The 17,494-nt window shown below is 44.9% G+C and overlaps 1 protein-coding gene across 1 annotated transcript in view; it reads right to left on the reverse strand.

Annotated features, from left to right (window-relative positions):
• The window catches only part of LOC129335831 (tyrosine 3-monooxygenase-like), a 36,516-nt gene extending 20,913 nt beyond the window's left edge, over positions 1-15,603 (reverse strand). The window contains exons 1-5 of the mRNA XM_054988646.1: positions 15,475-15,603; positions 14,488-14,665; positions 13,359-13,447; positions 12,720-12,787; positions 12,031-12,081 (exon numbers count right to left, since the gene is read on the reverse strand). Of these exons, the coding sequence (XP_054844621.1) occupies positions 12,031-12,081; positions 12,720-12,787; positions 13,359-13,447; positions 14,488-14,665; positions 15,475-15,603 (515 nt within the window). The remainder of the gene's footprint in view (positions 1-12,030; positions 12,082-12,719; positions 12,788-13,358; positions 13,448-14,487; positions 14,666-15,474) is intronic.
• Positions 15,604-17,494: the final 1,891 nt, after the last annotated feature.

Here is a 17,494-nt window from a genome sequence, read left to right on the forward strand (position 1 = left end):
CATCCTTGCCTTGAAACAAGCGGTAGTGCACCTACTCTTAAAGAAACCTCTGAATCCAGGAGACATGAATAAATAGAAAGGGGGGGTTGAGGAGTGCAACCAGGCCCAGCACATCCATGGAGTGCTGAACTCTGAAGGAGGCTCTGTGCCGGCCTCCAACGACCCCTCCCCCGACCTGGAAGCGGGCCACATCCCATCTCGCCTCTCCACCCCTTTGCCGCTGCCGCCTGCCTCAGCTCGGCTCCCGGTGAACTGGGCACTCAGGCAACATGGCAGTGAGCGGGCAGGTGAGTGGGAAAGCGGGCTGCCTCCCTGTGCCTTTGCCGCTGCCGCTCGCCTCAGGTGAGTGGGATGCTCCTGCGCAATGATGTCACAAGTGATGTCATCATGCAGGGCATGGAGTAAGAGTTGCCAGCTCCTGCCCTGGGAGCCCCGACCACGCTAAGCCGCTGCTGCTCCCAATCACCAAGAATACTGACAGCAGGCTGGAAAAGCTGGAAAAGGTATAATTTTGGAGATGTATTTAAAATTCATCATTTTTAATCCTACAATATCAAGTTGGTTAGCGGGGGGGGGGGCAAGTAGGTATCTTGCCTCTGGCACCAGAAACCCTGGCACCAGCCCTGAGTGCAACCCTGTTGGTCCTATCGGGCGTCTCAGTGGCTTTCAGTAGTATCAATTATGGTATTCTTCTGGAACACCTTTGGGGGTTGGACTGGGAGTCACTGGCCTGCAGTGGTTTCAGTCCTACCTGGAAGCAGGTTTCAAGTAGGTAGTGCAGAGGGACTGCTGCTTGGCTCTTGGCCTATGGTAACCTGTAAGGTTCCATTTGTCCCCCATGCTTTTTAACAACTATATGAAACTGCTGAATGAGGTTATCTGGAGATTTGGGCTGGGTTCTCCCCAATATGTGGATGATATTCAGCACTATCTTGTGTTTCCAACAGATCCCAGGGAATCTGTAGAAACAGTGAAGTAGTGCCTAGAGGCACTTTTGATATGGATGAAGGCTAATAAACTGAAACTTAACCCTGACAAAAGAGAGGTGCTGCTGATGCAAGGAAAGCCCTGTCCTAGATGGAGATGCACTTCCTAATAGGAGCAGTTTCTTAGCTTGGGGGTGCTGTTGGACCTGGAACTCCTATTGAATAAACAGGTGGCAGCAGTGGCCAGAGGTGCCTTTCACCAACTTTGGCTGGTGAGTCAACTTCAGATTTTCCTCAACAAAAAGGATCTTACCACTGTAGTGCAAGCCCTGGTAATGTCTAGATTAGACTGCTGCAATGCTGTCTCTGTGGGGCTGCCCTTGAAGACTGCCTGAAAGCTATAGCTGGTACTGAATGCTGCAGCCAGAATATGGACTGGAGTGGGTCACAGAGACTATATCACTCCAGTCTTGTTCCACCTACTGATTCCCAGTCTGCTTCCAATCTCCTTTCAAGGAGATGGTATTGGCCTTTAAAGCCCAATATGGCTTCAGATTAGCATACCTTAAAACCCGCCTACTTTCATATGGGCCTACCCAGCCTCTCTGATCTTCTTCACAAGCCCTTGTTTGGGTATCCTTGCCATCTGAGGCTAGATGGGTGCCAACTTGAAAATTGTTTTTCTTGGTTGGGTATGAAAGTTATGGTATTCCCTCCCCCAGGAGATTTGTTTGTCCCCTTCAATCGTTGTTTGCCTGTGGGTGAAGACTTAGCCATTTTGTTCAGCATTCCCTTACAGACCCTCCTTGTTTACATATTTCATTGGCTATGTGTGTTTGTGTTTAATGATTATTCTTAATTGCTTTATAATATGCATTTTAAAAGCTTGTTTTAATGGTTTTCATTGTCTTTGGAGATTCTAAATAGGTTGGAAAGATGGCATAGAAATGTTAGAAAACAATGAACAAACCAACCAACAAATAAATAATGGTCCCTCCCTGAGAAGTAGCAATCCGCTGTTGTGGCTAGCAAAGGAGGAATCAGCAAGAAATGCTGTTTGCTTGATGATAGAGTGTTGCATCTGGTGGGCAATGACCTCAAGGGGAGAGGACATGAAGAGCAGAGTTGAAAAGGTGTTCAGTTCAGGTCTCTGTGTGTGACAGAATGAGACAATGGAATTTTGAGGCGGTAGACGGACTGCACCACTTCAGGGAATGGAGTGGTGGTGCCTTTTAAATGTTAACTATTTGAAAAGATCTCTAAAAAATTTTTTTAATACCATATCAAAGAGAAACATTTGAATCCCTCCCCTTCCTCTGCTAGTTTTCAATTTACAGAGGTGTTTAACTGAGGACTCCATCCTGCAGAGGTTTTGGCTGAGTGGTAGAACATCTGCTCGATATGCAGAAGGTCCCAGTTTCAATCCCCTGGCATCTTCAGTTGGAAAGACCAGGCAGCAGGTGAGACAAAAGAGCCTTGCCTGAAACCCTGGAGAGCTACTGCCAATCTATGTAGACACTACTGACTTTGATGCCCAAGGATGTGATCCAATAAAAGGCTTCATGTGTATCCATGTACATGATACAGTCTAGTCTACCCGGTCAAAACTGTCATCTCATTCTGATGCCTGTGTAGATCAGGCCTTGCTGAGGGAAGGAAGGCGATTGGGACAGGACGCCAGAAGCTGACGAAGGGAACTGCAAAGTTCCTGGAAGCTTTCCAGGCATTGCTGAGGCAAGAAGGGAAGGCAGTCAGCCCACAACATTGCTTTGTACTCCCCTCCCTGCCCTTTTTACCTCTCATGCAAAGAATCACAGGGTTTCTAACATGACAATCAGCCACACAAAACTTTAAGCTGAAGGATCTGTGCCTTATAGCTTGTACATTATAGTCACATGATGTGCTGAACTGCAAAGCTGTGTTAGACCACAGAGTAATTGTCAGAACATACGTTGCCTGCTTGGTTGCTGGCTATTGAGACCTATCAGGAAGGCTCTCAACTGGCCTGACACTGTACACAGGGAGACAGTGCTGCAATTAAGTGCCAGGAGCCAATTGATCGGGAAATGTTTGGTTAGTACATTTATTCTGTAATAGACATGAACACGAATCGAAATATGAAGCAAATTTCATCACAAAACGGGCCATTTCGTGTGTCGCGAAACAGCATTTTGTGACGGTGCAGTTATTACAAAATTATCATGAAATTCATGACTTTTTGGCCTGCTTCGTTAGCTTTGTGAATGATTCATAATTGCAGACAGGCTGGCGCCGATCCATTGATTCTCTAGACAACAATGGGTCCAGACCCTTTGTTGCCATTGGAAACCCCAATCATAGCCCACTTACCCTTGATTGTCAGCTCTCCTAGCCATCTGGAGAGCTTCCATTCTGCCCTATACAGCCAAAAGTTGGGGGAGGGGTCAATCCCCTAGGCAACCAAGGAGGTGGACCTTCTGTAGCCATGGGCACACCAATCTCACCCCTACAAACCCTGTTAGGCAGGTCTGTCAGCCAACCACAGACCTCCTCTTCTGATCTACGTCAGCATTTGGCTGGGATTGAAGTGGGAGAGTGTGTGGAAGGATTTGGGATTGCGCTTTTGGCTGCTGCTGCTTTAAAGAGACTGAAAGAAGCCTCTTATTTCCAGCTCTTGGCTTTGCTGTGGGAAGGTCTTTGGGTGAGGGTGCCTTTTTTCCTCCACCCCACCCCTCACTCTGTCTTCCCAGCCCAGCTCCACCACAACCAATCCTCCTCTGATCCAGCAACTCCCGGTCCCTGTTTCAGTCATGCACTCTGGCAGCACTTCCCTTTCCACCCTTCCCGATCAACATGTTGCAAACTGGGAGGGTGAGGGAAGGAGGTCCTGTTGAAGTCTCCCTGCAAGTTTGGCATCTCCAGGTATGAAGGGGGCCGTTGGAATGCCCCGGGTTCTGACGAATCATGAAACTAACGAATCATTTCGGCAAATGTCAATTTCATGAAGTTTCATGATTCACAATTCATAGATCGCGACGAAACATGAAACTCTAGTTTCGGGCTTTTCCAGTTTCGTGCCCATGTCTATTCTGTAAACTCATGTCACAGTGTCTCAGTTGAAATGCTGACTTGGAATCAGATCAATTTAGAACGGGGTGCTCTTTGAGCAATAAAATGCTTTGTTTTCCTTGTGATTTAAACATATATATTTTCCTAAATGAGTTGAAGAAGAGGAGGAAAGTGAGCAAACCGGAAAACAAACTTAATTTTGACAATTCACTATATTTACTATACATGTATGTTTAGGAACAGACTATGAAACATCACAAACTTCAGTGATTAATCATTAATGATAGGGTCTGCGTAGAAAGCAGCTAGGCCAGGAGGGCTGCCAAAAGAACATTTCATAATTAACACATAGATGTTTTAAGCCCAAGCCACAGAACATGGGTGGGGGTGAGAGTTGGAATCCCTTTTACATTAAATTCTATCTTTAAAGTAATAAAATCCTATTTTGTAAGGCTTTATGGTTAAGGTGATGTAATATTGGTGGACTGAGATAAAGCTAAGAGCTAGAAGAACTGAACAGTAGAATTAGTAGAGATTTCTCCTTCTGATGTCTGAGATTTCAGAAAGAGATAGCCAAAAGCTGGGTAGGATAGTAACTGTTTTTGAATGGAATCTGAGTTTGTTTAACAGAACATGTTCTCCCTTCTGTGCCTACAAGATTTTCATACTTTATAGCCATCTATGACTGATACCCCCTCTTCACTCCCCCCACTATGAGACATATTTTCCTGTCAAAATCTAACTGCCTGCTTTGGCTGAGCAGCCTCATGTAGCATGTCTCTAGTTAAAGTTCTTTGTGTCCCACCCTGAGAAGCAGTTATATTTCTGGCTTTCAGTCCAGCCTAGACATGTGATGGGGGGAAAGCAGGAGCCCTCTTCTTATGTGTAAAAAATGGCACTGGGGGGCTGAATAATGTTCAAAAGGAACAAACTTTTTTGTACAGGTAGGGATGGAAAAAGGACAGTCATGGAATGAAACTGCCGAAGTAAAACTTGCTGGCAGAACAGAATACTCTCTAAGTTTCTGGCAAAACAGTTTTCTTTACATTTAGTTTCTATGTTCATTGTTCTTATTAATGAGAGGTGTTTGGTTCAATACTTTTGTTTCAGTAATGATGTTTCTTCACAGAGTCCCCCTTTTAAACTTAGGTTTCCAGATATTAGTTCAGCAAAGTTTCTTCTTCACAACAGACCCAGGGTCCTCCTTAGAGCCGAAACTCCTTTTTAGACACTGGACAGGAATTATTCTTCTACACCTAAGAAGACATAATCCTATTCTTTTGGCTTGAATGAGAGTCTTCACTTACTGTCCACTCACTCTTTGCCACAAACGCACACCCAGTTCTATCTTGGCCGTATAAACGAGTTTCAGCTTGTGTTGGCTTTGATACTTGGAATTTCTTTACTAGAATTATTCCTCAAAATGCAAATGTTACAGTTACAGCACCTGTTTTCTCTCACTTTAGAGGGGTATCTGTCTGACCCTCCTTGTTATACTCTCTCACACACTCCACTCTCTCAACTCCTAACTGAGCTCAAAATCCTGTTAGCACCATCATCCTGAAGCTGATTCTAACTAGCCAATCAGAGAAGGGACAGCAGACAAATCAAGCTCATTCCAGGCAGTTTATAACTCCTTTCCTTCCATGTCTGAGTACAGCACTGTGGAAATCTTTCTTGAAATTGCATTCCATCATATCATCCTTCCTATGATTATGGTCTCTATCAATGTTTGTTTGTTTGTCTATCTGTTTCACTATGCAGTGTATTTAGTTCAGAGAACTTAAAGAAGTGCCTTCTGGGATAGTGGCTATTAGGGATCGCTTGCATATTTTGGATGCCTAAAATGGCTCCTGCAAGAAGCCATTTTGAGCTTGTGCTAGATCAAGGTTCAGCAATAGTTTTGAATCAACTATTTCTATGACCTGGTTTGAGACTGGGACTTTTTGACTTGATGTGGCACATGAAATAGGACTTTTGAGGTACAAGGGATTTGTGTGTTTTCCAAGAAAAGGGGAATATCCATGTAAAGAATTTACGTCAAGTGCCAATGTGTTATTTGGAGAACAAGTTGGTAAAAACCTAAAGATGAAGTTGGGGTCATGTGGCTCAGATATAGAGAGGACATGGAGTTTTGTGACTGGTCCATTAAATTGTGAGATGTGGACTCACAATTTAGACTATAAGAATAGAGGGGTCTACCTATGGGAAGTAAGGAGGTGGTGTAGGTACTAGGAGTTTTCACAGTTTAAAAAAATGATAAATTTGACTGAGTTTTGGCTGAGTGGTAGAGCATCTGCTCGATATGCAGAAGGTCCCAGGTTCAATCCCCTGGCATCTTCAGTTGGAAAGACCAGGCAGCAGGTGAGACAAAAGAGCCTTGCCTGAAACCCTGAAGAGCTACTGCCAATCTATGTAGACACTACTGACTTTGATGCCCAAGGATGTGATCCAATAAAAGGCTTCATGTGTATCCATGTACATGATACAGTCTAGTCTACCCGGTCAAAACTGTCATCTCATTCTGATGCCTGTGTAGATCAGGCCTTGCTGAGGGAAGGAAGGCGATTGGGACAGGACTCCAGAAGCTGACGAAGGGAACTGCAAAGCTCCTGGAAGCTTTCCAGGCATTGCTGAGGCAAGAAGGGAAGGCAGTCAGCCCACAACATTGCTTTGTACTTCTCCCCCTTTTTACTTCTCATGGAAAAGAATCGCAGTGCTTCCAACACATGTCTCACAGAAGGCTAAGCTGAGGGATCTGTGCCTCTAACATCTGTACCTTGTACATTATAGTCACATGGTGTGCTCAACTGCTAAGGTGTGTTAGACCATGGAGAATAGCCCAATGTATAAATGAAATCAGAATTGTCAGAACATACTTTGCAGGCTGGCTGGCTGGCTGGCTGTTGAGACCTATCCGGAAGGCTCTCAGTTGGGCCTGACACTGTACACAGGGAGGCAGTGCTGCAATCTCGTGTCAGGACCAGGAGCCAATCGATCCGGAGATGTTTGGTTAGCACATTTACTCTGTGAACTCATGTCACAGCATCCCAGCTGAAATGCTGACTTGGAATCAGATCGATTTAGAATGGGGTGCTCTTTGAGCAATGAAAATGCTTTGTTATCCTTGTGATTTAAACATATATATTTTCCTAAGTGAGTTTGAGGAAGAGGAGGAAGGTGAGCAAACCAGAAAATAAACTTAATTGTGATGATACACTATATTTACTATACATGTATGTTTAGGAACAGGCTATGAAGAATCAAAAACTACAGTGATTAATCATTAATGGTGGGGTTTGGGTAGAGCTAAGCTGGGAGGCCTGCCAAAGGAAAATTTCATAATTACACAGAGATGTTTTAAACCCAAGCTGCAGAGTGGTGGAGGTGGGGTGGGGGTGGAATCCCCTTTACTTTAAATTCTATCTTTAAAGTAATAAAATCCTATTTTGTAAGGCTTTATGGTTAAGGTGATGTAATATTGGTGGACTGAGATAGAGCTAAGAGTTAGAAGAACTGCAGCAGAATTTCTAGAGAGTTCTCCAGAATTAGTCTCAAATTTCAGAAAGAGATATTCAAAAGCTGTGTGGGAGAGTAACTGTTTTTGGATGGAAGATTGTATACGAGAACACGCTCTCCCTTCCGTGCCTACAAGATTTTCATACTTTATAGCCATCCTACCTATGATTATGGTCTCTGTCAATGTTTATCTGTTTCATTATTCAGTAAATTTAGTTCAGAGAACTTAAAGAAGTACCGTCTGGGATAGGGGCTATTAGGGATATCTTGCACTTTTTGTATGCCTTAAAATGGCTCCTTCAAGAAGCCATTTTGAGCTTGTGTTAGACCAAGGTTCAGCAATAGTTCTGAATCAACTATTTCTATGACCTACTTTAAGACCAGGACTCTTTGACTTGACTTGGCACATGAAATGGGACTTTGGGGGCCCAAACAACCCTCAGACAACAAGTTGGTGAACATCCAAAGATGATCTTATGGTCATGTGGTTCGGAGACTTGGAGTTTTGTGATTGGTCCATTAATCCTAAGACCATAGAGGTGGGCCCACAATTTAGAGTATAAGAATAGAGTGGTCTGCCAATGGGAAGTAAGGAGATGGTTGTAGGTACTAGAGATGTGCACAGGAAAAAAAATAGTTAAATTCAGTTCAGTTTATTGAACTGGAGAAAAAATTCAGCATTCCCTGAATACTGAATTGATTGTCTAGTTTGGTTCAGTAATACAGAGCAAATTCAGTAAAATTCGGCCATTGTTTCCTATGGGAAACTCAATTTGGGTTCATCCAATTGCTGGGGAGATATTTTTTGACCAAATTTCACCAAATTTGCAGGGGACTGACTCCTCTAATGACCACCCAAGTTTAATAAAGAGGGGACCCTGGGGCTCCATTTCATCCCCCCCCAAAGAAAGTGCTCCCTACTCTCTAATCTCCATTATCCCCTATGAGTAAAATAATCTGGGGGCTATCTAGGAGGCTGGTGGTGGAATTTTGCCAATCCACCAAATTTCACCAGATTTTCAGGGGAGCTACTCCTGACTGTCCTCTAAAGACTCCCAAGTTTCAAGTAGATTGGACCCCAGGGTCCAATTCTGTGGGCCCCTGAACAAGGTGTCCCCAGCCACTCCATATGTTTCTATTGTGGGGGGAAAGTCCCAGCTGACTTTCTCTGCGGAAACACATGTACCAAGGCTGCCATGGCCAGAGGCACACCCAATTGAAAGCTCCACACCAGACAGTCTAACAGAACCAAACTGATGCCCACCTCCTGAAAAGCCCAGCACCCCCTGAAAGGTTGACCGGCCACTCTCCATTGTTCCCAATGATGAGAACTTTTCCAAGTTCTTTCCCAGGGGCACATACACACAGGTCAAGGATGTCACAGCTAAGCCACACTCCCAAATGCAAGCTCGTCCCTGGGGAAGCCCAACAGAACTAAACTGATGCCTTCCCAAACTCCAGCATCCTCTGACTAGGCTGACCAGCCATTCTCCATTGTTCCCTATGAGCACCAACATCACACTAGAGAATCACCCAAACCAAATTGAAGCAAGGGACAGTCTTGCAACTAAAAGCAAAATGAAGCAAGGGAATGGAATTCCCCAGAAGCAAAGTGAAGCAAGGGGACCTTCACACCAGAGGATCCCTCAAGCCAAATCAAAGGGACACTCTTGCAGCTTAACAAAATCATTGTAATTCACAGCAGACAGGCACTGGGTTTAGCCAGTGGGGGAACACCACAGAATAGAACCAAAACAAGCCACAAGCACAAGGTAACAGCAAGCTCAGTTGTATAAGATGGATCCCACCCAGTTGGCCTCAGGCTGAAAGTGAGATTGCAGCTACCCTCACTGGTTCAGGGCCTCTAGGAAGAGCAGGCGGCAGCAGCCTTTCATCACCCACCATCCCTCCAATCCCTGCAATGAGGAAAGTTAAGATTAGAACAACACTTTACATACATTATATTACACACCAGTATTCTGTAGCTTCGTTTGGGTGTTTCTGTGGGTTTCCCTCTGCGACTCACGGTGTGTCATTGTCTACTTTTCCTAACATCTCTCCAACTCTTCCTTTTCCAGTGGCAAGAGAACAACAGTTCTGGGGCCTCTTTTCTCAATTAGCTACATGAATCTATGTTAATATGCGCTGGTGGTTTTGCAGTGTGTGTGTGTGGGAGGGGTCCAAATTGGAGTGTGTGTTTGTTGTACCAACTGAATCAACTGTCCTTCTCCTGATGGTTTTCCACCTAACTTTTATGTCTCGGGAAGAATGTTTTCCCCTACCTTCATAGACTACCAAAGAATGCAGGCCACAAGGTCAAGAGTTGGGAAATCAAAGAGTGGCATGTTGACCTTCAGGAAGACCGGTTTCTCAACTCTCCAGGGGAGCAGGTGAGTGTGATGTGAGCTGATAATGTTGTTGGCATGAGAAAAGATGCACTCACTCTCCACACTCGTCGGAGGGCATGAGAGAAGCCTCCTTCTTGGCCCAGTAGCTCAGCAGGGCTCTGCAAGGTAGTCCCTGACTATTGCCTTTGCTGAATCCTGGCTCATGAGCCTCATGTTCCCAGAGGGATGGAGGGCATGGTAGAGTATCTCCATCTCCATGGACATCCTGGCACTGGCTGTGGGGGGGAGCCTGCTGAGAAGGGGCAGGGCGGAAGCAGAGCTGGCCCCTCCCACATCCCCTCTACTGACAGGCCTCTTGGCCCGCCTACACTGCATTTGCAAAGAGAGGGCACTTCTTGCACTGGTGAGGTTCTCAGCCCGCTTGGTGAAGGTGCCCTTAATGAGTAGGTCGCACTCCTTCTCGGTGAGAGGCTGCAGCCGGGATGTGATGCCCTGTTGCAGAGGACTTGTGGTGGGGATGGTGCTCCTGCAGCTGCCGCAAGAAAAAGGTCCTTGAGAACCCTCTTGTTTTCACCAGAAGCCAACCTGGTGAATGGCAACTGCACCGGAGTGGGCCTCCTCTTCTCAGTTTGGAGGAGAGCCTCCTCCTCTCCATCCCTCTAGTTTTATCCCTCACCCTTCTCCCAGAGCTCCTCTTTGGTCTCCTTTCACTCATTTTTCTATCCCTTGGAACTACATTAACTATTAAGGATCCCTATTAAACTGTTAAATGACAAACTCACCCACCCAAAGCACCAAGCCAAAAATCAGAGTCTTTTTTTAAAAAAGCTACCTACCTACTCTGAAAGCTTGCTTTGTGGTCCTAAACCTGGAGATAGACATACAGATCTTTTTTAAAGGCCTTATTTAGATATGCGGCACTCCACTAGCAAGCATGTGCATTCCTCTTCAGGAATCAAGCTGTCCCTGAACCCCAATCTACAGGTAAGCCTATGACAAAAAATCTATTTCTAATCTGCCTGGCCTGGCTCCAAGGGAGAGCACAGGTTGGCAGGAACCTAGTTAAATGTCACTATGCATGGCCTATTTATCCATAGAATTTGACAAAGGAACAGCAAAGGAATAGCCCAGATGTGGTTACTGAAGTTTACCAGATTTACCAGAATTAATCTGGGAGACTTGAGTTCGGAAATACCGAATTTGATTTTGGTGATACTGAATAGCCCAGCTGTGGTTACTGAAGTTTACCAAATTTACCAGAATTAATCTGGGAAACATGAGTTCGGGAATACCGAATTTGATTTTGCTAATGCTGAATTTCACAGAATCAGGTAAAATTCATCCCTAGTAGGTACACGCTTCACTTCCTCGTGTGGTGTGTATACCTTACTTCCTTTGCAGGTACCTTCTCCAACCCTTCTTGAGGAAGCCAGAACTTGCTGACTTGAGGATTCTCCACAAGGCTACTCTCTCTCTCTCTCTCTCTCTCTCTCTCTCTCTCCCTCTCTTCATTATTGGTAAGATCATGGTATCATAATTGTGTAGCTATAGGATTATAGCTATATGTATTGCATAGAACCAGTAGCAATTAAAATTTATTACTGAAATTTCTTCCTGGAATGGGGAAACCAGTGGGTTATGGGAGCTTTTCAAGGTGGCTGATGGGAAGAAACTCTTGTTAAGCTCATGAATCAATAAAGTATCATAAAATGTACATACTGTTTCATGACCAATTCTTTTCTCCCTGGAAGTATTATTTCCCATGCCAAGACTATAAAAAGATCCCCTTTGGGAAACAGTTTTGCCTGGCTAGCACACAAGCCAACAGTTGTCCAGAGATGTAACTACTTTCAGACAAAGAAATGCCTATGCCTGCCCTATAGGTTGCCTCTGAGATAGGGGGAAGCCTTATTCTTGCAGCCCACATATTTGTCAAGCCTGATGATGGTGGTAACAGTCTCCAGTCCGTGGTTTATGTGTTTTACAGAATGCATGGGTTGGTTTTCATTACACACCGAACACAAGTGATGCAAAAGTTTCACATGCCATTTTCAAAACAGATGTGCATTATTAGAAGCACAAGTGCCAAATAAGTACAGGAACTGAGAAGATATTTTACACTTCCAGCTTTGCTGTGTGCTTTGATAGCTGATGGGCTATTCTGATACCATGCAAAATCATATCCTTACCATGTAGCAGTTTCTTGGGCAGTATATTCGACTCTGGGTAAGGGGTCACCTCTGTAAAAGAGTAGAGAGCATACTGGATTGAAATAAATTTACATGCCACAGACAACATGTTAGGAAGAATCCTTCAGGCTACTGGTAGCTTGGAGATGAAACAAATATTGACTAAGCAAGCAGAAGGGCTGGGAATGTCAGCTAGCAAGCAACTAAGCAGCTCAGTTTTATCCATGATGCTCAAGCTGAGGCATCAGGCCAGAGTCAGAAACTGAGTTGGGTCCTAGCAATGCTCAAAGTCCTGCAAGAGCCACTTGGTTTGGACCTGGCCGGCAGCACTGACCTTCAGGAGTGAAGTGAAAACAGCCCTGGAGCAAGTCAGGCTGAGTGGCCCCTGATGTGCTACAAATCAGCACTGCAGGGCCGACAATGGGCATTAGCTCACCCACTACATCATCCTCCCAAAGGGAAACAGTGCAGTGCTGAGCTGACACCAACTGCCATTGCTGATGGGAGGTCTGGGCCAACTGGTCCCTGGGCTTGAGCAGAGTTGCCAGGGCTTGGCTCCCTAAGGCAGTGCCCCATGTGGACATTTCCTTGTAAGTTAAACGGCCAGTCCATCTCTGCTGATGATGGGCATGGGCTTGCCTGTTGTTTCCGGGGGCATTTTAATGTCCCAGTCTGTCCGCTGCACTTACTGTCTGAAGTTAAAGGCCAAGTCAGCAATGAAGGCTCTCCGCTTCCTGTATTCTGGATCAGTGAATCCCTAAAGCCAGAAAGAAGCAAATAAAGCTTCAGCCCAGTACCTGGCCACAACACTCAATCCAAATCTTAGTGACTGTGAAAATGAGGTTTAAGTTTTGAAATTCAATATCTAAAAATTTTAATTTACAATCTGGATTATTTTAGGGTTTGGGGCTGGATTTCATGATGCCTGCCAGAATCTCTCAACATACAGCAGAAGTACTCAAAAGAGGAGATAGTTGAAGTGATGAAAGCCACTGGGCAAGTGGATTTGTTTCAGTTCCCTATTTGTTGCTGTTACATTATTATTATCATCAATACTTTAATATATGTATACAGAACCATCGAAGTACATGGATACTTTACAGAACAACATAAGAAAGCATGGGGAGGGGAGAAGGGTCTCTGTTCTGAGGAGCTTACAATTTACATTTTCATATGAGGATTCATGGGAAAGGCACAACAACACAACTGGCTTCAGTTGGATCATAACCTAAAAGAAGCTTAATTATAGATCATTATTTGCCTGGTACTTTATGTGGGCTGACTTATCTTCAGACCTAAACCATCTGAAAAGGGCATTCAGAACTCACCGGGTGTTCATGATCCAAATCAGGGTCATATTTGGTGATCAGGTGATGGCAGTTGTCAAGGTCTCGTATCTTTTTTGGGAACCACAAGGCTGTTGGAGAGCAGACTGTGAGTACATTGAACATGCATGTTCAACAAGGATTGTACAGGAGCTTATTAGATGGAGATACAGTGATAGGCCATTCATGCACAGGTTTTACCATTAGATACTTTAAACTGATGTTTCTTCAAGCCTAGTCCATGACTTCTCACTTTGGTGCAAGAGGTAATCAGATCTATGTTATCAATGCATAGCAGAACTTAAGGCAACAAGTAAACCACCGAGTGTACAGGTAAAACGTCATTGCCTTCAAACCACTGTTCCACATTCACTGAGCAAATATTGATGTGTTTGGTTGAAGAAACAGATAAAAATGGTACGCCAACACAGCTCTCCTGATAGATAAATCATATTTTTAACCAGTAATCCACAAAGCCTTCTATAAAAATATGAAGTTTGGCTGGACTGAGTTGGCAATTTCTGTGCTTGATTGTAAATGTTATTTTCTGGCTTGCAGCTGTGTAGAGAGTTGCAAGTAGAGCAAAGGCTGCCCACCCTCTGCTTTGGCTACTGAGATGCTCAAAGGTGTGAGCTACAGAGTGAGCTGTTTAGAGTTACTCATTCATTGTACCTATTGTTGGATGTTTCTTTTGTACGCAACTCCCCACCACCACTCTCCTGGAATAAAATGGTTCATGGGTTCAGAAATCTCTGCCTGCAGGCTAATTGCGCTCAAGATTCAAAGTTTCAATTAGACAAGTAATTGGTCCTGCACACCTTCCTAAGGCCACATTGATATCTGTTCCTTAAGTTGGTAGACTAAAAGCAAAACCATAGGAAGGCACAGGTATAAGTACTATTGTGGGCATTCGAGTAAATCATTCTTCAGACCCGATATTTGACTTTCTAAAAGGTTGACATTCATTTTTCTTGACTGAATATTTATTTCCAAGTGAATTTTCTAATTTGGAACTTGAGCTCAGCTTCTAGTGTGTTATGTGGAAGAACAGGAATGAAGATCTTCAAGTTTTTGGTTTTTTAAAAGCAAGTTTCATCCACTGGGGAAAGCAGACATTTTGCAGATTACACACCTCTTTCTTCTTTGTTGGATTTTACATTCTCTGCCACCCTCTTTAAGGCATTCACAAGGCTGCTGACCTCAGAGCTCAGAACCTCACATTTCACGAAACACTCAAGGTCATCATCATCAGTATTCTTGGATATTTTAGCTGCTCTGCTTTCAAGGTGATGGATCTTAGTTTCAAACATCTGTAAAACAAGCATATGCATATTTGTATATTTTTAAAAATACACAGACATTCACACACACACACACACACAATTTTTCCAACTGTGATGACCACTGCACTGCACAATGACAAGAAACAAAATAAAAATAATAAAAATAATAGTGAAATACCTTCACCAATAACCTGGAATAAGCAGTCTAGGGCCAGGTCTCACATTTCACAACATACAGAGAAATCCTAAGCAGAGTTACTCCAGTCCAAGCCCACTGAAATCAACGGCTTTAGACTGGAGTAACTCTGCTTAGGAGTGCACTGTAAGGGACCCAGCCAGATACTCAGAGCAATAAATATAGCCCATACAGGAGATGCCCTGTGTTACAAACACAGAAATAACATGGGGTGTACACTGTTATGGCCATCTCAACATTTTTATTAAACTTCAAATTTTATGTACTTTTTTAGTCAAAGCTCCTTTCGAGAGTCGGAGCTTTTCAGAAAGATGCTTCTTCTAATCAAATATTTCATTTTGGCTTTGACTTGATGGGAATTACTGCACTCTGAACAATAGCAACAACGTCCAAATAATGGGCTGGGACCCACACACGACACTGTTACTTCAGGCTGCCAGCAATTAAGACTGTTGATGAAAGAGCAGACGGCTGCCATAGGAAAGGAACTCTGTCCTGGAGGATCCCTCCCATAACAAGGTCTCGAACATCTGGTCCCTCCAGAAGGGCTCACAGAGTGAAGAACGGAATCCTGCTCCATCCTCGGTCTCTGCTGAGAGCACAGTCGACGACAAAACCTCAGGCGCGCAGCAGGTTGTACCTCGAACACTTTGGCCGCCCTGGAGGTGCCGGTCTTCCTCCCATTGCGGAGAGCGAAAGTCAGGACCAGCGTGGCTCTGCCGTCCTCTCCTTCGGCGGAAGGTTTCGGGGGTTTGTTCGACGGCTCCATGGCAGGCGGATTCTCCTCTTTAGGGTCCCTGGTCGATCTTCAGTCTTGCCGTCTCGAGGCCTGGCTGCGAAGGAGGCAGAGGCTTCACCTGGCTGGGCGCTTCAGACCAGAGGCGCCGTCGGGGAGAGCAGCGGCAGGCCGAGCCCAGCTTCACCGATCTCTTCAGCTACTGGCTGGGAGAAGAACAGGAAAGGGGGCGCTAGGACCTTTGGGGCTCCCGCACCCAGCGCTTGGGAGAGGGATGAGGCCAGCCTGGTCAGTTTCAATAGTCGCTCCTAACCCAGGCACGTGACTCTGCGGGCCCCGGGCTCGAAAGGCATCCAGTCTCCTGGGACCAGACAAAGTCACTTGTGGCGGAGGAGAAGTCCTTTAAGCCCCGGCTGAAGAAGAGCCCGGAGACTTGCTAGATGCTCCCGGGCGGGGGCTGCAACATCTATGAGGATAGTTTGGGTGGGTAGCCCTGTTGGTCTGCAGTAGAAGAGCAGAATTGTAGTATTGAGCTTTCGAGAGTCAAAGCTCCCCTCTTCGGACACAAGGATTGCTCCTCATAGCGCAGTTTACTGTAGGCTTCCAAAGCGGCTCTCCGATCTCTCCGGGAGCTTATCCGGTTTAAAGTAATTTTAATCACTTGAGAGCGGTTGCTTTAAACCTTCCTTCCCCTTTTCTGATGGAGGATACTGGATGTCTCGAAGTTAACAGGACGATTTCTGAAACTCGTTTGCTTGAAAGTAAACATTGGAGGCGGGGGAAGCCGCACTGCAAATTAACTGAAATACAATAAATTGTGTTGAGTTTAACTCAGTGTCTCCTGGGCTAGATTGGCAATCGTCACAAAATGGGCTGGGTATGGATAGCGCTATCCTTTGAATTAGAAGCTTTCCATTGTCAGCGCTGTTTATGGTATGCCATGTCTTCTGCTGCTCTTTGTTCACATTAGTAAAGAGTCCAGTAGCACTTTTAAGACTAACCAGCTTTACTGTAGCACAAGCTTTCGAGAACCACAGCTCTCTTCGTCAGATGCATCTGTGGTTCTTGAAAGCTTATTCGTTAGATGCATCTGACGAAGAGAACTGTGGTTCTCGAAAGCTCATGCCACAGTAAAGCTGGTTAGTCTTAAAGGTGCTACTGGACTCTTTACTATTTTGCTACTACAGACTAACACGGCTAACTCCTCTGGATCTTCTGTTCATATTGTTTTCTAATTTTGCAAACAGAGTCCTGCTGCAGTGTTTACGATTTCTTATGCGGACTGATTGCATTATCTTTTGTAATTCGCCTTGAGTCTCAGCGAGAAAGGCGAGCAATGAATGAATGAACGAATGTCTTCCGTGCCCTCATGGCCTTTTCTGCCTTGCATCCTGATATTAAGGCCTTTTTTTGGCCGGGCAGAAAACTCGGGAGAGAACCCTTGAAACACCGTATTGAAATCTGAAGCGGGAATTAATCCTCCGGAATTCGGAAGAAAACCTGAAGAGGTGTGAGGCCAAATGAGGCAAACATCGCTGAGCAAAAAAGGCCCGCGACTATCAAAGCGAGCTGGGACTATCAAAGCCAGGTGTAGCGAAATCTCCCGTCTGGAACCGGGCTTTTCCTACTCGATGGTCTTGGGCCAGCCTCCCTGCAGCCTCCGCTCATTTCTCCTGTTTCGAAATATGTGAACAATATGCGAATAATAAGGGTAACTTTGCAGGGCTGTTGTAAGAACTAAAGCACTCTGACCACATGAAATGCTTATTATTAAGCGGAAGTCTGCGTGTCCATGTAAAATGCTTATCCCTGGAAATAGTTTCAGATGGGCAGCCCTGTTGGTCTGTAGTAGAAGAGCAAGATTCGGGTCCAGGAGCACCCTAAAGACCAACGAGATTTCCAGGGTATGAGCTTTCGAGAGTCA

Source organism: Eublepharis macularius, chromosome 9 (assembly GCF_028583425.1).
Source record: "Eublepharis macularius isolate TG4126 chromosome 9, MPM_Emac_v1.0, whole genome shotgun sequence".
Classification (NCBI taxonomy): domain Eukaryota; kingdom Metazoa; phylum Chordata; class Lepidosauria; order Squamata; family Eublepharidae; genus Eublepharis; species Eublepharis macularius.